The 20,939-nt window shown below is 35.2% G+C and overlaps 2 protein-coding genes across 2 annotated transcripts; one reads left to right on the plus strand and one right to left on the minus strand.

The window, feature by feature from the left end:
• The first annotated feature begins 8,901 nt into the window (after window positions 1-8,901).
• Window positions 8,902-13,740, plus strand: LOC145062915 (SET domain-containing protein). Its single transcript, XM_079010505.1, has 16 exons — window positions 8,902-9,011; window positions 9,132-9,222; window positions 9,418-9,592; window positions 9,687-9,792; window positions 10,181-10,263; window positions 10,470-10,496; window positions 10,901-11,031; window positions 11,105-11,200; window positions 11,320-11,400; window positions 11,479-11,543; window positions 11,616-11,672; window positions 11,789-11,860; window positions 11,958-12,197; window positions 12,486-12,601; window positions 13,069-13,167; window positions 13,278-13,740. The coding sequence occupies exons 1-16, from the start codon at window positions 8,961-8,963 to the stop codon at window positions 13,417-13,419; spliced, it is 1,632 nt and encodes a 543-aa protein (XP_078866631.1). The 5' UTR covers window positions 8,902-8,960; the 3' UTR covers window positions 13,420-13,740.
• A 1,172-nt stretch (window positions 13,741-14,912) lies between these two features.
• Window positions 14,913-19,704, minus strand: LOC145061672 (UDP-galactose/UDP-glucose transporter 2-like). The gene is made up of 7 exons (XM_079009207.1): window positions 19,285-19,704; window positions 17,723-17,751; window positions 17,424-17,625; window positions 17,015-17,257; window positions 16,709-16,810; window positions 16,009-16,116; window positions 14,913-15,471 (listed from the first exon to the last, which is right to left on the minus strand). Exons 1-7 carry the CDS (start codon window positions 19,411-19,413, stop codon window positions 15,235-15,237), a joined length of 1,050 nt encoding a protein of 349 aa, XP_078865333.1. The 5' UTR covers window positions 19,414-19,704; the 3' UTR covers window positions 14,913-15,234.
• Window positions 19,705-20,939: the final 1,235 nt, after the last annotated feature.

The raw sequence follows: 20,939 nt of genomic DNA on the forward strand, positions 1-20,939 counted from the left end.
GGCCAAGAGCGTTGAGAATTGAAGTTGTCTCAACTATTTTGGAAAGTATAAAGAAAGCTCAGAGCGAAGCTTCTGAGAAGAATGACCGAAAGGAGGAACGTTTGGGCAAAACGTTGGTGTTCGGTGTAAACAGTCATGGACTGAAGGTGTTCCAAGATCGGATTTGGATACCTAAGACAGGAGGAGTCAGAGATCTTCTGATGGAAGAAGCTCACAAGACCATGTACTCGATTCATCCGGGTAGCACTAAAATGTATAGGGACCTGAAACCCTACTACTGGTGGCCGACGATGAAGCTTGATGTTGCAAAGTATGTGGCCGAGTGTGTGACTTGTGCGAGAGTCAAGACACAACATCAGAAACCGTACGGGAGTTTAGAACCTTTGCCTATGCCTATGGGTAAGTGGGAAGACATTGCTATGGATTTTGTCACTAAACTGCCCAGAACAAAGAATGGTCACGACATGATTTGGGTGGTCGTTGATCGATTCACTAAGAGTGCGCATTTCATAGCGGCCAGGGAGAAATGGTCTATGGAGAAGCTTGCGAATTCTTACGTGAAGGAAATTGTGAGGCTTCACGGTGTTCCATTAACGATTGTTTCGGATCGTGATAGCCGTTTCACATCGAGGTTTTGGAAAAGTCTATAAGAGGAATTGGGTACCAAGTTGTGTTTAAGTACAGCTTACCATCCGCAGACTGATGGTCAGAGCGAACGAACGATACAAACACTTGAAGATATGCTAAGAGCATGTACCTTGGAATTCCTAGGTAATTGGGATGAACATTTACCGTTGGTAGAATTTTCCTATAATAATAGTTTCCACTCGAGCATTAAGATGGCACCTTACCAAGCTTTGTATGGACAGAAGTGTCGTACGCCGTCTTGTTGGCTTGAGGCTGGGGAAAAGTAGTTTATGGGACCGGAGTTGGTTCATCAAACTGCTGAAAAGTTGAAAATAATTAGGGAAAGAATGTTAGCGGCTCAGGATCGTCAAAAGAGCTATGCTGACAAGAAGCGGAGACCGATAACTTTTGAGGTTGGGGATTCGGTTTTGCTTAAAGTCTCGCCGTGGAAGGGACTTATAAGATTTGGTAAAAGGGGAAAGTTGAGTCCAAGGTTTATTGGACCGTTTAAAGTTCTTCAGAGGATTGGGAACCAAGCTTACAAGCTCGAATTACCCGAAGAACTGAATGGAATTCACAACACTTTTCATGTGTGTTATTTGAGGAAGTTCACGGGAGAAGTTCCCGACATAATTCCAATTTCTGAATTGAGAATTGATGAGAACAAAAGGTTGATTAAAGAACCAGAGGCAATTGTTGACCGAAAGACTAAGAAATTACGACGCAAGATGGTTGGGTTAGTGCTTGTCCGATGGAAACACACGAATGGGCCGAATCTCACCTGGGAGACGGAGAGTGACATGATGGGTCGCTATCCGCATTTGTTTGTTGATGTGTGATTCCGGGGACGGAATCATTCTAAGGTGGAGAGAATTGTAACGCCTGTGTTTCCGGGCTTGCCATATTTAGCAATATAATAGTCTAGGTTAACCTTTGTAACCCGTTTTGAAATAATAAGAATGTATTATTTGAGTATTATGTGTTTTGTGCTTAATTGCTTAATTATGTGGCCCGATTAATTAAGAATAAAAATAAGCGTCAAAATTTAAGTGTAAAATAAACTTAATATCTTTGGTTAATGTTGTAGTAGTCGAAACGAGGTTTCCGAATATATATAGAACGCCCAAATCTGACTTCGTATGAGGAAGTTATGATTTATCGAAGTTCCGGCTTAGCGGTATACAGCCTGAAATACTCGAATTGAGATCGAGCGGTTGTTAGCCGAAGCAATCTAAATGAGAATCGAAGATCTCATTGTTGGTATCGAAGCGATAAAAAGTTAGGCGAGAACGGACGTCAAACGAAGAAGTTATGAATTTATAACGAAAGTTTCTGTCCCAGCCTATTAAAAATAATTAATAAAAATAAAGTCAAAATTAGCCGACGGAGTCTAAACGAAAGTCGTAGAGCGTAGTCTCACCTTCGCGTGGATATAAAGAACGTCGAATGACTTGTAATGTTTATCGTTTATGCTTTATGGTCTGTATCGGAACATGACATCCCGAGTTTTGATTATATAATGAAATGCATCTCTTGATGAAATGCTTTGATAAATATTATTTTATCATGTTTTGTTTTGGGAACAAATTCCGCAACTCTTTCAAATCAAAAGGATTTACTCTGAAAATATTTAAAAGCATAAATGAAAATCGGTCTTTTCTGGCCGAGATTTTGGGGATGTCACACCGACCTACCCCTTCGGTCATCTCGACCGGATACTGCCTAGCATACCTGGGTGCTGGCCTCTCCTTCGGTCCTCTCGACCGAATATTGGGGACTATTTCACCCCTATACTACTACCACATAACATGTAACACATAATCATATTCTATCTAGCATGATTGGGTATGACTGCCCCCCTTCTGCCCTATTGACCATAAATCTTAGGGACTATCTCCCCTTACTGCTACTAGCATATAACATTATATCATACTAGCACATAACATATCAGGTAGTAGCAAACCTAGATGAATATCACAAAGACAATCATCTAACATACGATTCCTACTGGTGGGCCGACATTGGTGCCTTAGACCCACTTCTACTGTAAGGTAACTTACATCGTAAGGCTGACTGCTGAAAAGCTGATCGGCAGATGTCTGACTGCTGCTCCGGTGATCCTCCTGCTATAAATCCATAAAACACTTCATCTGTAGCACCTGGTTCTTGGTACGTATTTCTTTCTAAGTATTTTTCGCATCTTGGCCTTGTACTCGGCGAGTTAAAGGACCAACTCGCCGAGTAGAAGCGAGAAGGGACGCGGGACTTAAGTAGTGGACTCGGCGAGTCGGGTCCCAGACTCAGCGAGTAGACCCTGTTTGGACAAAAACCCTAATCCAAGGGTTTGCACCTTATTTAAACACTTTAACTCGACCTCCTTCATCCCATTTGCTCCCAGGAGACCCCCATAGCAAACCCTATTTGTTATTAAAGCAATCTAAGGCATTTGGAGTGACTTTGGTGCTTTTGTGATCCAAAGAGGGAAGGAAAAGCTTGAAGGAACAAGAGGAGGCTAAAGGGATCCGAGTTTGTGCACCATTTTCAGCTCATTGAAGGTAAAAAGTCTGTACCTTGCTCTTCCATTTGATAGATCCCATTTTGTGAAGTTTTAGGGCTTTTCTAATCCATTTCGGTCACCAACCATGATTGCAAGCATGGTTGGAGGTTGAAGTTTCAGATCTAGATCCTTAGAGGGGTTACAAGGCAGAAATGAGTGGCTTTTTCACTCAAGGAAGGCCCCATGCATTGTAGGAGCCATTTTAAGGCCTTTTAGGCTCAAAACTCCCATGAATGTATGTACATTTCGTAACTTTACGTGCTAGAACAGTCCTAGGAGCCTAGATCTACCTTTTGGACAAGTGTTGTACACCAGAAATCGAGAAAATGAGACTTGGACATACTCGACTCGACGAGTCGTTCTTGGGACTCAGCGAGTCTGAGGCTTGACTCCCTTTTCTGTTCTGGTTGAAGGACCCAGTTGAGTGTGGAAAGGTTTTAGGGAGGTCCCGGGGAGTGACCCAATGTTCTGGACTAAGCCGTGAATCGGTGAGTCAAGGGAGGACTTGGTGAGTTGAGTGCGAGGGGACTCAAAATTGTTGGACTCGACGAGTTAAGTCGCGGATTGGGGAAATTCTGAGCATGGGGACTCGACGAGTCACCGGGTTGAATCGGCGAGTAGAGTCAGTCAGGAGGTTGACTTTGACTTTGACTGTGATCAAGGGTGACCAGTTGACTTCCAGGGGCATTTTGGTAATTGTTGGATTTTGTTTTGAGTTCAGTGTTGGTGTTGGCTAGTGGCGGAGATCGTGTCAGTGGTCGGAGCATCTCGGTCTTATCTTTTCAGTCGGCAGTTGCGAGGTGAGTTATCCTCACTATATCGACAGGTTCTACGGCACCAAGGTCGGCCCTTTATCGGATTGTAATCCGGATATCGTTGTTATGTTATTGTTTTACTATGTTTGCATCCTGGTAGTTAGGATGGTATATGTTAGAGACCCGGTTAAGGTCGGTATCCTGGTTACGATGATGTTATGCTATGTGATCTGCTAGATCGGTTTGATTGGATGTGAATTGTTATATGATTGAATGTTTATGTGCACATGGTTGTTGGACTGGGGTTGGGTTGAGGCGGGTCCTGCTTTGTGCTGTAGGCCAACATACCTAGGGTGAACCGGTTATCCCGAAGGCGCAGCGAGCGGTCCGGATAGGCTGTAGGCCCCAAGTGGGCGGACTAGACGTACCGAGGCTCGGAGAGTGGACCAGGCCGACTGAAGGCCCAGTGCGGGCGGACCAGTCATACTATAGACTCAGAGAGTGGACCAGGTGGATTGAAGGCCCGGTGCGGGCGGACCAATCACAATGTAGACTCGATGTATATGGCTAGACTCGGAGGGTGGACCAGGTGGACAGAAGTCACACAGTAGACCCGAAGTGCATGGCTGTTCTGTGTTCTGTTATGATATGGCATGTTGTGCGTGTATGGTATATGTGGTTGGTATTTTGGGGGTATCTCACTAAGCTTTCGGGCTTACAGTTGTGGTTTAATGTTTTTCAGGTTCTTCAGGAGACCGTGGCAAGGCAAAGGCGTGATCGTACCGCTCCTCATGATTATGTTTTATGATGTGGTTATGGGAAGACTCTAATAGTAATTGTATTGAAAACCTTTTTGTAATAACTTTATGAAACCGGGTTGTTTTTGAAAAGTTTAAATTGTTTGAAATTTTTAGAGTGTTACACCACAATGTCGGCCCACCAGTAGGAGACGTATGTTAGATGATGGTCTTTGTGATATCATCTAGGTTTACTATTATCTGATATGTTACGTGCTAGTATGATATGTTATATGCTAGTAGCTATAGGGGAGATAGTCCCCGAGATCACCGGTCGACAGGGCTGAAGGGGTAGCCATGCCCAGTCATGTTAGATCGAATGTGATTATGTGATACATGTTATGTGGTAGTAGTAGAGGGGTGAATTAGTCCCCAGTATCCGGTCGAAAGGACCGAAGGGGAGGCCAACACCCAGATATGTTAGGCAGTATCCGTTCGAAAGGACCGAAGGGGTAGGTCGGGCACCCAGATATGCCTGATAGTAATTGTATGTTATGTGATTGTATGGTATGTGGTACGATGGGGGAACTCAGTAAGCTTCGTGCTTACATTTTACAGTTTTGTTTTCAGGTACCTCTTCATCGAAGGGGAAGGAGCTGGCGCGGTAGCGGCACATCATGCACGCACATTGTCTTCCGCACCATGAGTTATTCTGGGATTTTGTACTCTGACATTATAGTTGTTTTTATGTTTTGGTTTTCAGACACAAAATATGTTTATGAAATGATATGATCAAATGATTTTTATTCACAAATGTTTTCCAAAGTATTGATTTAAAAATGACATTTTTGGACGTGAAAATTGGGTTGTTACATAATCAGATACTGATAACTACTCTTAGGGTAAAATGACTTTTTTACCCATGACCAAGTCAAAGTCAAAGTTAACTTCCAATTGATCTGACTCGTCGAGTTAGGCCGCCAACTCGTCAAGTCCCTATCCTTTCATCTGCCCTTCTTCACGCCCCTACTCGTCGAGTTTAGCAACAACTCGACGAGTTCTCCTTCTAAAACATCCTCGAATGAACCTTCATCCGACTCGCCGAGTTGTAAGAACAACTCATGAAACGACCCAAAAATCAGGATTAAAAATTTCGTTTGGATAACATTACTTAGACCATGATTGTCAAACCATAACATAATTCTTAACATAAAACCAGAGTATTAATTCAAAACATAATCTTATTATTAGAGTGAAACATCCCAGGCTGACTAAATATGGTGTGTGCCATGCGATCATCCTGAGCTCTTCCCTCCTCTACCGGAAGTACCTGAAACCAAAACTGAAAACTGTAAGCACGAAGCTTAGTGAGCTCCCCCAATCTACCACATACCATATAATAACATATAAAGCGCATACTGGGCCTTGCCCACTACATCAAACCAAATTCCGGACTACTAGGGCCTTGCCCCTGCATCGGACCGAAATCCGGAAACTGCATCGGGCCGAAGCTCGGACTAACTGGGGCCTTGCCCCTACATCCGACCGAAGTCCGGCTAACTGCATCAGACCGGAGTCCGGAATAACTGGGGCCTTGCCCCCTACATCAGACCGAAGTCCGGCTAACTACACCGGACCGGAGTCCGGACTAACTGGGGCCTTGCCTCCTGCATCGGATCGAAGTCTTCGTGACTCTTGCATGTGCTACAACTGGGGCCTTACCAGGAACCGAGTGCTACAACACCAATGTCGGCTCATGTTTATGTTATGATAGTATGATAGATGTATTCGTGACATGTGTATGTGTTTATATGCTTTCCGGGTTAAGGCCAGATGCCGGGAGGAGCCTGATGACTATTTGTATGCCATGTATCTATGTGATTATTGCATGTGTATGTGTTTATTTGATATATGCTATATGTATGCTAACGGGGCCCCGATCTATTACCGAGCGGGGATCGATGCCGGGCGAGGCCCGGTGATAGGGCGGGGCCCATTATATGTTTATTTTATGTTTAGTATGTGGTAATCTGGGGGAACTCACTAAGCTTTGTGCTTACGGTTTCTAGTTTATGTTTCAGATACTTCCAGTTCTAAGGGGAAGAGCTCGAGTTGACTGCATCGCACACACCAATATGTATTTTATATTGTATATATGTATTTTATACCTATAATTATGTATGGGTAAAGATGGGTAGATGATATAGATGATGAAATAAATGATGAGAGGCCTCGATGTTTAAGCTGATCCAATCATCTAGCGGAGTATAGATGACGACCACAAACTATTCTAGACAATCTAATGGAACGCTGACAAGCTCGCAATCTATAGGTGTTTTTGAACTACATGTTCACCAGATGTACTCCATTTCCCTCATGGTTGCCTTACTGACATATATCGCTGAGGAATCCCCTAAGAAGTATTGTCTTCCCGATGATGATCCTTAGGTTAGGTCCCTTGAATTAGATGCTTTAGGGACAGAAAGTGAGGATAACGGGAACGACTAATCGAGTTGAATGATTTGATGAAATTAATAAACTTAATTATTGTGGGTTGAAAACCCTATGTGCTCACTAGGCTCCCAACCCTGACTCACTCAGTTTCTTGTATTATAGGTACTGGCAAGAGAGCACAGGAGTGTTGAACTGATGAGATATCTCTGGACTATAGGCCATTAGAATAATAGATGTTGTAAGGTCTGTATTATTTTTGTTTATGCTTATGTACTGTATTGACAATGACAACCCAACATTTTAATATAATGAAGATCCATTCCTTCGGGAATGCTTTGATAATTTACTTATCATATTTTTTGGAACAAATTCTGCAACATATTTCTTTAAAAGTATAATCTAAGTTTCAAATAAAGCATAAACAAATCGGTCTTTTCTGGCCGTGAAAATGGGGATGTCACATGTATTTTTTGGGTTATCACATTGATGTACGAACAGATCGATGGCGCATGAAGGTTTTCAGGCTATATCTGGTGATTTCCAACATAAGAATTCGTAGATCGTTGACAAATGGTGTTGGCGAATGGTGGTTGCATTCGAGGTGATATTAGGTGTGTGTTTTTCTGTGTGTGTGTGTGTGAGAGAGAGAGAGGAAGGCCATTTTATAATTTTTAATTTTAAAATCAATAAAGTTAATATAAAAATAAAAAAATAAATATAAGGGGTATAATCATCTTTTTAAGTTGATATGGACCAAAACCAATAAAAAGATCTAATTTTAGACCAGTAGTGCACCACAATTTTTTTTTAACCAAAACCATATAATTTTACTAATTGTAGGGATCATTTTTTTTGCAATTTTATAAAAATTAACTTGATAACTACAAGAAGAAAATAAAAATAAAGAAAAAGGTTGAAACAGAAGGTCGGTGGAGCCTTTAAAATGATTGGGAGTTTTGACTTTTGATGATAGAGAGGTTCGAACTCAATAGAGGAGGTATGAAAAAAGAAATAAACACTTACCGATAGACAATGTTTATAGAAAATGTACAATCACACTACAAAAACTTTAATAAGGCTACTACTCGATTACCATCATAATTGTAAGTTATACAAGGATACTGTTAACATAAACTGACATGAAAATTAAACAAGTAAAGTTAATATGGAAAATGTCAATTCAAACATAACTTGTTTATTTATTTAAAAGTTTTTTTTAGATAAACTAGAAAAAATAGAATCAAAACCATACATAAAAGAAAAACTTTGGATTGAATCATTTTGTAATATAAAGACTTCATTTTCAGTTTTATCTATTCTATCTCAAAGTGCAAAGTTCCTTCAGTTACTCCCTACTCCTCATGATCTCGTCAATCTGCGTCTCCAACTTTTATTCTCTTCATTTTGCATTCTAAACTTACTATTAGTCTAGCCATTTCGTCTCCGAACTGCTATTTTCTTTTCAGTTTTTTTTTTTCTATCTACCTAACTTCTACTCTTTCAACATATTTAGTGTTTCGACCTCATATGACACAACATATTTCAAGGTCTAACCATAATCCAAACCCGATACGAAAATAAATAGGCTTACACGACACGATAATTAAATAGATTAGGTTAGGTTCAAGTCCTTTCAATCCATTTGTTTCAACATGACACGAACCCGAAACAACACGTTTCACAATCCTACTATGGGTGCTTGGTAGATATCACACTAATAAACAAGGACTGTTAGGTCATTAAAGAAAAGTAGAAGGGCTTCGTCAACAAAGTGGAATTTGTTTTCTGAAAAACTAAAACCCCTCAAGAAAAATAGTGAAATTCGCAGCCATGGGGAGCTCTGAAGAAGCAAAGCTTCAACTGCTTCTTGAATGGTTAAAGGTAGACTCATGAAGATTCTATGTACTTTTTCTTAGCTTATTATTGATCCTCTCTATTTAGTTTTCGTGTGATAATTTCTGATTATTTGATACATTATTCGAATATTTGTAAAATACACAGTTGAATGGAGTGGAATTGCGCGGTTGTAACATCAAATACAGCGATTCGAACAGAGGGTTTGGCGTATTTTCATCTGATGGCGCTACTGATGGTAATTTGAAACTTATTTCATCACCTTCTGATTTATTATCGTATTGAGATTATGTGATAATTGAACTGTTGAAATCAAATTCTTTTGTTCTTTATTGAATGATAACTGAAGTCAAACGAGTGTTCGGATATACTGCAAAACCTTAATAATCAATTTTGCACTCTGTCAAATCTTCTTATTTTGAAATTATTTCAGGAGTTTTACTGGTGGTTCCTCTTAATTTGGCTATAACTCCAATGAGGGTATTACAAGATCCAATACTTGGACCTGTATGTTCAGCGTTGTATGAGGAAGGAGAAGTGGATGACAGATTCTTGATACTTTTGTTTCTTACTTTTGAATCTATAAGGAAGAATTCTTCATGGAAACCGTATGTATATAAACACAAGTTACACTTTTTTATATATATAAATATATATTTCTTTTTAGATTTTCATATATTGAGCAAAAAATGGAAATATTAGGTACCTTGATATACTTCCAACTAGTTTCGGGAACCCACTTTGGTTCTCTGAAGATGAGCTTTTGGAGCTAAAAGGAACTACTTTGTTTAAAGCAACCGAATTGCAGGTGTGATTTAAAATAGAATTTAAACTCTTGGTTGTTTCTTTAACACAAAAGTGCACATAGTTATTTTTAATATTAATTAAATTATCCTACCCAACAACTTTATGAAAATATTCAAGTTAGGGTTAAATGCAAGAAAAGTTAACATACTTTAATTTATTTGTTTATTATAGCATCATACTTTTGTTCCTTCCTGTTATAGCATTGTACTTTACAAAATATACACAATTGTAGCAATGTCATCTAAACATAATTGAGTAGATTTTTCAAAGTATAATATCTTAATAAGGAAAAAAATTGAAAGTACAATGTTGTAGTATCTTACAACATGTATCTTTAATATTGTTGGCTACTTAAGATTTGTGAATTTAACATAGGGTTTATGTTACAGAAGAAGAGTTTGCAGTCCTTGTATGATGATAAAGTGAAAAAGTTGATGAAGAAGCTTTTGATTCTTGATGGTGACTTAGAAAGGTGCACATTATATTTTTTATACTAATAACATAAATTTTCATTTAGAAATATGTGTATCTAAACTTCTCCATTATTGAGGTATTACGCTTCATTACTGTTTACTTTATATAAACATTCCTCTCTTTACCTATCTTATAAACAGTTAACTATAATCTCATCCGTTTACTAATTTTAATTACCTTTTTTTTTTTTTTTCTGTTTTGTAGTGAAGTTTCTTTCCGTGACTTCCTTTGGTACAAATCTTTCTCTAAAAGTTATGGATTTAATTTAAATGCAAGAAATAGCAATGTACTTTAATATATTTGTGTATTATAGCATCCTGCTTTCATTTCTTTGTATTACATCATTGTACCTTCAATCTTTTTCTTATCAAAGCATTGTACTTTGGAAAATCTACCTATTTATAGCATTGTACTTTTAAATGTTTTCTTATTGTAGCATTGAAAATTGCTTTTTATTTTGATGACATTGCTATAATTGGGTATATTTTTAAAAGCACAATATTGTAAGAGGAATCAATGAAAGTAGGATGCTATAACAAACAAATCATTGAAAGTACATTGCTAATTCTTACATTCAACCCTTTTTTTTTTTTTTTAAGTTTCCCATGATTATCTCCTTGTTGTTATAATTATAGGGCGAATTCAATATTTTGGACACGTGCTTTAAGTATACCACTTCCTCGTTCTTATGTATTTCCCCAAATTCAAGAAGAGCAACAGAATCATGATTCCAATTCAGAGTTGGCTAATGGTGATAATGGCAAAAGTGAGTTTTCTTTCTAAATATGATTTTAATAATGAGAAAAGTGAAATACTTATATTTACTCATTAAATTTCAGAACATGAAGTCGAAAATGGGGTCGATTCTTCTTCTATACAAGAAGAAACTGTTTGGGTCGAGGGTCTTGTCCCTGGCATTGACTTTTGCAACCATGGTACTTTCCACTGAAGTCCCTAAACTTTTACCTATTTGCTAATAAGCCCTTGCCTATAAAGCTTTTGTAAATAAGCTCCCCAAAGTTACTTTTATGTAAAATACTCCACAACTTAACAGATTTAAAGGCTGCTGCAACATGGGAAGTTGATGGAACAGGATCAGCAACCGGTGTTCCATTGTCCATGTATCTTCTTTCCGGTAATTATAAATTTTTTTTAGAACAATCAAACGACTTTTTGATGTTAAAAGACCATTTTGCCCTTTGCATTAATATAGTCGAAGAAGCTCGTCTTCAAAGTGGGAAAGAGATATCAATTAGCTATGGTAACAAAGGAAATGAGGTACAATCATCACCACCATTATACATTTTTTTTTCTTCCTTTTATGATACTATTCTGGTATTTTAATTGCAGGAACTTCTATACTTATATGGATTTGTCATGGATAATAATCCAGATGACTATATCATGGTAATCTTCTCCTGTATCTAATGTCATTAAACTGAATCCCATTTATTGATCTTTTCATGGTTAATTTCTCAAGGGCAATATGGTCAACTTACGTAACCATATTTACTCTTTCACAGCTTCACTATCCAGCTGAAGCTATCAAGGATGTACCGTTTTCTGAAACCAAAATACAACTTCTAGAAGCACAAGTTAGTACAAATTATATTGCCAATTTTCATCACTATAAAATATAAATACTGTGATGGTTTTACTTATGATGCTATGCTACATTTTTATAATCAACAGAAAGCTGAAATGAGGTGTCTTTTATCAAAAACTTTACTTGATCATGGGTTCTTCTCGAACAAAAAAGAAACAAATGGTAAATGTAAAGAAAATGAAGTTCCCAATTTTAGTTGGAGTGGTCAAAGAAAGACTCCATCTTACTTGAACAAGCTTGTTTTTCCCGAAGAGTTCTTAACTTGCTTAAGGACTATAGCCATGGGGGAAGATGAGATATATAAGGTTACATCGTTGCTTCAAGAGGTGCACTCATATTTCTGCTTTATTACAACACTGTGCTTCAAAAAATCTAACAAATTATAGCAAATATCATCTATATACAAATCAATTTTCACATGGTAAAAATTTAAAAGTATAATAAAAAAAATGGAAGTGCTATGATGTATTAGAAAGAAAAGAAATACACAAATAAATGAAAGCACGTTGCTATTTCTAACATTTAGCACTAGTTTTTATAACCATATTTAACATATCAACACAACAATTTGTATTTTGATTATCGTGTGAGTAATCTATATATTTTGTTTAAAGCTTGTTGGTTCAGATGGGGAGAGGCAACCATCAGATGTAGAAGTTCGTGCAGCAACATGGGAAGCTTGTGGGGATTCGGGCGCCCTACAATTGCTTTTTGATCTTTTAAATACAAGGTATTTTTTTTTTCTTTCTGAATAAATGATGTTTAATTTTATTTTAATGAGTTTAATGTGTTAAGCACTTAATCTGGAGTCTGGACAGCTATGCATGGCTGTTTCTTTTTGACTTAATCTGGACAGAATGGTATAACAGGTTAAGCCAAAAAAACTCTGGTTTGATGTATTTAGACACTAGCCTTTTTCCCTTCTTTATTCCTTCCAACTCCACCCACATTTAAATTGATGAATATTGTGATTTTTTTTAGAATGTGAGGGTAAAATGGTCATTTAGTTTCGATTACATTAAGACTGTTTATTCAGTCTAGAAGAAAAACCTTTTTATCCAGACATACATCATTACCTATTCAGCTACTTTATCTGTAGTGTATAGAAGCTAATGGGAATAAAAAAAAAAAAAGAAACAACCCTTTAGTTTGAAAGAATTGAAAAAGATTTTCTTCTCGATTTTGTGAAATTTAAAGGATGATGGATCTAGAAGAGGGCTCTAGAACAGAAGATTCTGATACTCAAATACTTGAGAAGGTCTACTGCTACAATAATACACACAAAGAAGGAAAAAGGTACGAGATTTCAAGTGCTGAATAATTAACTTGTAGTTTTGACAAAATTTTCTTTTTAATGGCTGAATGGTTTTTGTATTTTCTTGTTTTCTGGTAATTTCTTATTGAAGCAATGGGGCACCAAAGAAGCAAGAAATCAGTCAAAACAAATGGTCGAGCATAGTATACAGGCGAGGTCAAAAACAACTCACTCAGCAGTTTTTAAAAGAAGCAGAACACGCGTTACAATTAGCTTTAAGCCAAGGCAATTAAAATAAAACCTGCCTTTGACTGGATTAGTGGCAACTCTATCTTCTAACAAATAGAATCAAAAGATTTATCATCACCTGCTACTTTGATTATGATTTTTTGGCTGGGGGTTGATTCCAATGCATTATGCTGATTTTTCCTTGTGCCAATGCTTCCTTGACTTGTACTAGGTGCATTAAGTGTAGTACATGTTACATTTGGCTGGTGAGGTTATATGTACATGACCCATCTTGTTTTGTCATTCTTTTTGGCTTGCAGCTTGTTCGTTGACTCATGTATTTTGCATTACTGAACATCCTTTTGTGGAATTTCTCTTTCAAATTAGACACTTGTGCAAGAAATAGCAATGGAGTTTCCTTTTTTTTTTCCCTTTATTAATATACATAGCATAAAACGTTCATTTCTTTTTAAAAGATTATACTTTAGTTGTTTAAATAAAGAGCGCCATACATCAAAAACATTAATTTACAATAAATAAATAAATCATGAATTAAACATGGTCCCAAAACTCATGTTGAAAAAAAAAAAGAAAACATTTGGACGTAAGCTTTTTGTCTCCCACTTAAAAAATCAAAGTTTCAAAAGCGACACTAAACAAACTTTGAAACCAATTGTCAAGTAATTAGTATAATGGATATCCATTTGTACAATATACGTATCTTTCTTGTAAAGTTATGAATCATGATACCGAATTACCTATAAAGTTATCTCAAAAACAACACTTTGCAAATCCTTTCACATGCAAAGTAGTAATAAAGACGTGATAATTTGTTTCAAGGTGAGGAAGGAAACAACAAATCGAGAAGCTCCTTTCAGTTAAATAGGTTAATTATTATTTTCATCGTAGTTGTCAAAAACAATGGTGATAGAGCAATTCATAATTAGGTGGGAGCCGTATTAAATCAAATAACCAATTCATAATTAGGTAGGAACCGCATTAAATCACAGATAAATATCAAACAACAATCATGTACTCATGTCATTCAGAGGACATGTAATTGTACAACATGATTTCATAATACAACAACTGAACTTTAAAAGTCGTTACTAGAAACTACTTTGCTTTTCGAAATTGATTGTTTTACATAATTTGACCAAGAAATCTATCCAATGTCGATACTCGATATGATTGAATGGTTTTTACAACTCCTTTTACGAAATTTCTTGTTGAAAATATCTAATGGGTTTCCATGTATTTCACTGATATAATAAAGTAAATATATGCATATGCACTCTTTACAAATATATAAATAAGTAAAATGGAAACTATAAATTTAACAATTTTGTTTGGCTTGTAACTTGTGTATTGACTTCTGTAACTTGCATTATTGAACATCCTCTTGTAGAAATTCTTTCTAAAAATAGATACTTTAAACAACCTATGTATTGTTGACTGGGGGAGTTATTTACGATTCATTGACATGGAATTTGGATCTTGAAATATCTTACTGCAACAACTTTTTTTGTAACTTGTGCCTTTCTCTTCTTAAATTGCATTATTGAAAATCCCCTTGTGGTATTTCTTTCTCAAAATAGAAACTTTTAAACAACCCATGTTCTATGCATATGCTGTGTCTACATTTGTTATGCATATGCGTTTTGAAGATGCTTATATCAATATGTATAAATAAAATCATTATAATGGACTTAAAACCTAATGTACCCAATAGACCCTTTTTCCATTATTGTTCATGCCCACAAAACCAAATAAAATTTACCTAAACACAAAAATAATATATATATATATATATATATATATATATATATATATATATATATATATATATATATATATATATATATATATATATATAAGAATTAAACCAAAGGTCTCCTTTCCTCTTCCTCTTCGTTTCTTCTGTTTTCATCATTATTACCCAAAGGCACTTCTTTCCTCTTCTGAACCATTCTTGGAGTTGGTTTGTTCTCTGGGATCATTTTTAACACGATTCCCATTGCAATTAGAATCAAACCAGTCCCATGTTGCTCTGTTAATGGCTTTGTGAAGATCAAGTAAGATAGCAACAATGTCACCGCCTTTCTAGCCGTTGTTATCTATCAAATGCAATTTGGTGCAAGTTTAGTAACACAAAGTACAACACGTGATGGATGATCATCAGATCATGTGATGTGATATACCACCAATTTATTTGGTTACAAACTGTTTTCGTAACAAATGAGATCTTTCAAAGGAATTGGAATTTATCATGTGTTTGGTTTGCTAGAATATGGAACGAAATTAAATAAATAAAAATTTAGTAATTTATAAAATTTCACTTTTTATTTTTGTTTATTTCAATATTATGTACACATATAATGAGGGTTTTAATAATGAAAAAAAAATCGTAATGAATTTCCTCCCACCCACCATAAGAAATCCATCACACATGGAATTTGAAGCAATATGATGAAATTTGATTTAGTCGATTTGGCAGCCAAACATACGACGGAATGGAATCTCGGATTCCAATTCCGTCGGATTCAAACATGCCATGGAATGGAATCTTGGATTCCAATTCTGCCAGAATCCACAAACCAAAAGCATCCTTGGTGAATGAAAATGTTAAGAAGTCAAAGTTAAAGAGAATGTACCATGGCAGTGGTGGCGGCTCCAAATAAGGCAATGAGCGAAAGGACGGAAACTTGCCCGATAAATGTCGCCATTGCTTCGAATATCAACACGCCATAGACATAAGGATGCTGTAGTTGCACCCACAAAACAAAATTGGTCAAAGGTCATGTTTTGACTTTTCGGTCAAAATAATAATGTTCAGAAGTCCAAATTGGACAATAGAATCTTGAAAAATTTTCATAATTTCTTCAAAGATACTCTACACATTGCTACAAGTTGGCACAATATGTAACCATAGGGGTAAAATCTGTGATGATTTGTATCAATTATCGACTTTAAAAAGTAGATGTTTGACCTAAACTTCAAATTAAATATTTTGCAAGACTTTTGTGATAACTGCAGTAATCATTATACACCTGTGACATCAATCACAAAGCAAATGTCTTGTGCCTGTATAGAACTCAAACTATAGTGAACTTGAAAACTGACAGGATTGGCCTTTTAGGTCAAACCAAGAAGTTTTAAAATTCAAATTCAACAGGAAAATCTCGACAGTTTAAAAGGCACTTCTTACAGATATGTTAAATAATAGTATAACACGTATCAGAATAAGACAAAAACGATATCATTTTGATGAAAAAAGTCCGTATCTATTTTGAATTCAGAAACTACTACGGATGACTTGAAAAGTTTAATCAAGAGATAAGTGTAATAATCAACCTGCCAACAAGAACTCCAAGCTTTGAATAATTCCCCTGTCAAAAGCATTGGAGGAATCAAAAAAGGCAAACCCACAACAGTTGAGCAAAATAGCATCTCCATCTGCACAAGAAAACCAAAATTTCAATACCAAAAAAAAAAAAAAAAACTCTACTTTTTTCTGACTTGGTTGCTTTATTCACACCCTAGGAACTACCAATTGGACTCGCACCCAAAAAGATGGGCAAGTTGGGATAGGGATTACTGATTGTGCAAAAGACTTAAATACCCTCCCCATCCACATCATAAAAAATAACCCTAAATCACCTGAGTTGTATTGGGATTCATTGCAAAGATAGCTTCTTGAAAATTCCCAAGAAATGAATCCATGATCAAAGCACCAGAAACCATAACAACACCAAGAATGCTAAAATTAGGCGAAGTATTTGCATCCGCAAGTGTGAATAGTATTAGACCCACCACCAGAAGTAAAGCGGATACATATTCGTGTGGAGGGTATTTTCGTCTCAATCCAGGGATAAACGCCCCCATGACCATCACCGGAAGAACCTGAAACATTTTCATCACAGTTCCAATATATCAAATAATAATTCATCGTACAACCAAACAATGCACAGAAAAAAAAATCTGACTGTTTTCTCCATGACATCAAAATTTTGGATTTCTTAAATCTGGGATACAAAAAAGGTCCCAACTTTATGATGTAAGATTTTACCTTGGTGGATTTAAACATGAGTTGAGCAGGGTAATTTAGGAAAGCTAAAGACCCTTTGGTGAGACCATGAGAACCCATGAGTACTGCTGAAAGCTTCACATATGTCTTCCATGGATTCACCATTTGCTTGGTGGTGAACCCTTGCAAGTAAATTAAAGCAAGGTAAACCCATCCTTGAATGAATGTAAAATACCAGCCATAACTACACAAAACAAAAAGAAATTTAAAAACTCTGAATTTTTTTAGCAAAACCATGGCTTAATAATTAGCTAGATAAACAATTTGATGAAAAAACTGACCTGAATTTAAGTCGATTGTATACATATTCCTGAAAAGAATCAATGAGCAATGAGAAACACACAAAAAATAATATTGATTATTCCGAAAATAAAAGTCCAATTTCGAGTTTTGACTTTTCGAGGTCAAATTATTTGTTTTTGAAGTATATAATTGACAAATATTATCACTCCAGTTGCAGAAAATAAACTACTACATTAAGCTATGTATTAAGTTTCTGTATATATACATTTTAGAGATTAAAATACTAAGAATTATGTGGAATTTGAACTTAAAGTTAGAAAGCACCAAGTTTGAGACTTTAAACTAAAAAATTAGGCTCTTGTGGAATTTGAACTTAGAATACTAAGAATTAAATTTCTATATATATACATTTTACAGATTAAATTACTAGGAATTATGTGGAATTTGAACTTAGAAAGCACCAAGTTTGAGACTTTAAACCTTCAAACTAAAAAATTAGGTTCTTGTTTTTTGGAGTCAAATTAAGTGGGCACCATCACACAATACAAACATCGACACAATTGAAGAGTTCCAAATTGATCATTATAAGCGTTTACCCACAAAAGTCAATATTTTTTTAAATGTAAAAAGATCGAACAAGTTGACAATTTAAAATTAACTAATAGAAAATTTCCCCAAAAGTTTAACAAATATCCAAAAAGAACGCACTATATTCCGCTTGATGTATTGTTTCTTTCACGAAAATGAATGTTCTTTAAACAATGTACAATCACTCCCAAAAAATATTCTTTTCCCCCAGACGAAATAATGCCATGACAAACTGTACTCCACGCAGTACTAGTTGTACCTTTCGTCCGATTTGTGCATTTTACACCAAAATGTACAACCAAAGAATAATTCGATTGCACTGATGTGCATTAGCCGGCGTCCAAAAGATAGTCCAAGTCTCCAAAATACTATTTTTTGCAAATTAATTTTAATTATTAAAAATTAAATCTCAAAGCCTCAAACAAAGACGATGATATTATCATCGAATAATTCTTGATACCAGATTGAGATAGGAAGTATTTTGATAAGCTGTGTAGGACCCATTTAGGATTCAACAAAAACTTCAAGCCAGTTATCAAGAATTTAACTTGTTTGTAAAAAATTAGATCAAAAAGTACAGGGGAAAATAAAAAAATCAAGATAAAGTTAAAACCTTAAAATATACTACAAAATTATGAAGGAAAACTTCTTGAGGTCTTGCATGCAACCATAAACGTCCTCAAGAAAAATTCCAAAAACCCACACAAACCCAATTCTTGAAAATTCTCAGCATATCGTGTCTGGTTTAAATTGGGGTTTTGGAGAACACCCAATTCTTGAAAGATTCGTCAGAACAAATATGGATTTTTATACAACACCTAAGTTTTTGAATAATATCAGCAAATTAAAGATGCGCGTTTAGAGAACAACAAATTAATGAAAATATACCGAAATATAACAGGGGTTTATGAAATTATTTTATCAGAAAAGCAGCTAGTTAAGAAAAAACACAAAAGACATGAAAAACCCCTAAATCTTCAAGGAAAATACAGAGGGCTTTGATAAAAATTACCTCACAAACACCATTAACGAGATACCCAAAGAAAAACCCCGAAGAACAGATGAGAAATTGTTGCCATTTTGGTCGATCGGAGAGAGAAATACCAAACAGAGATCGAGATTGTTCTTCGTTGTTCTTCATGTTACTCTGAACGATCCCTTAAAAAGTCAATAGCTTTTATGATGAAGAATGAAGGAATTTTCATATAAATAAATGGATCAACAGAGGTTTGTGCATGTTGACTTTAGAGAGAGAAAGGATTGATTAAAGGGAGCGTATCGGTTCAATCACGTTAAACATGTATTGGGAACACATGAAACATAAAGGGTTTTATATTTTTTAGTTTTTGGGAGAGAGAAAGCTTGAAGAGAGAGAAAGAGTGTGTTTACAGGGTCTGGCCAACTCAAGAAGAAGGAGAGAGGTGTCTATAGAAGACTTTCATTAGAGGTTTTTGTAAACTTTACAAACGGGAAAATAAATAAATAAAAAATAAATAAACTAAATACTTTTTGGTACAGTGACATTGACACAATCGTCTTTTAATTAAATAGTATATCTTTGTATTTCGTATAAAATATCGACATATTTTATTTTTTAATATTATAAAAATTATGTGTGAAACCGTTTAATACACGAGTGTGTATATATATATATATATATATATAGCTGTTACGTACCTAATATTAGGTATAGTACCATCAAAAACTACATAGTTTTAACAAAATGCAATCAAATCTCTCTACCATCTTTTTTCTATTCTCTATTAGACCAGATGTTGTACATATTTTTATAGAGTTTTAAATATTTAATTTTGCACCACAAACTATGTATAAAAATACATTATCAACTACCTATACATCTTCATATTCAAATTTAATATAGAAAACTATAGTGAAAGATTGAAATTGTTCATAAAAAACCGAATAAACTTCTTCCCATAACATATCAAAAAGAACCATGCAAGTATACATATATGGTAGGTGTCAAAGAAAGTTATGAAGCCTACTAGAGGTCTAATATAAACAACACATTCGAAATATGTAGATGCTGGAGATAAATAATGAAATAATAAATAATATGAGCTCAAAAAGCAATAATAAGAAACTAACAATGAAATAAATTGTGTTTTTTAATAAAAAAAATGAAGTCAATTTTGATGGTTCTATACTTAATATTACATACATGATAGTCACATATTTACTTTTCCATATATATATATATATATATATATATATATATATATATATATATATATATATATATATATATATATATAGTTAAGCATTTATATGTTTAATAATTTACAAAACTGAATTTCGAAAGAATATCAATATCAGACGTGAATGAATCAATTTTTGTAAGGTTTCTGCAAATTATCGTAAATTCGAAAGGGTCTGATCAAAAATTATATTTTTTTAATTAAAATGTTGATTTTAATTTAAATTGAATTTAATACATTAATTAACAAATTAGGTCAGAATTCATGGAGACATTTAGGTTTCTTTATTTTCTTTATTATATTTTTAGATTATATTTTTTTATAATTTAATGACAAAGCCAAGAAAACCCACATTTTGCCAAGTGGATTTAAATGAAATTTAAAAAATTTAAAAAAATGTGATGTAGCATATTGAATTAGGTGATGACATATGATAAAAAAAACATTT

The sequence above is a fragment of the Lactuca serriola genome, chromosome 7 (genome assembly GCF_051521515.1).
Source record: "Lactuca serriola cultivar US96UC23 chromosome 7, Lser_US96UC23_V15, whole genome shotgun sequence".
In the NCBI taxonomy this organism is placed as follows: Eukaryota; Viridiplantae; Streptophyta; class Magnoliopsida; order Asterales; family Asteraceae; genus Lactuca; species Lactuca serriola.

Bases quoted from the DNA above. Each gene is read 5' to 3' on its own strand.
- LOC145062915 (XM_079010505.1), top strand. From the start codon at position 8,961: ATGGGGAGCTCTGAAGAAGCAAAGCTTCAACTGCTTCTTGAATGGTTA. The intron at 12,198-12,485 runs GTGCACTCATAT...TTTTGTTTAAAG, and splicing joins TTACATCGTTGCTTCAAGAG to CTTGTTGGTTCAGATGGGGA. The intron at 13,168-13,277 runs GTACGAGATTTC...TTCTTATTGAAG, and splicing joins ACACACAAAGAAGGAAAAAG to CAATGGGGCACCAAAGAAGC.
- LOC145061672 (XM_079009207.1), bottom strand. From the start codon at position 19,413: ATGAAGAACAACGAAGAACAATCTCGATCTCTGTTTGGTATTTCTCTC. The intron at 17,752-19,284 runs GTAATTTTTATC...GATTCTTTTCAG, and splicing joins TCGTTAATGGTGTTTGTGAG to GAATATGTATACAATCGACT. The intron at 16,117-16,708 runs GTTGATTATTAC...GTGCAACTACAG, and splicing joins CTTGGAGTTCTTGTTGGCAG to CATCCTTATGTCTATGGCGT.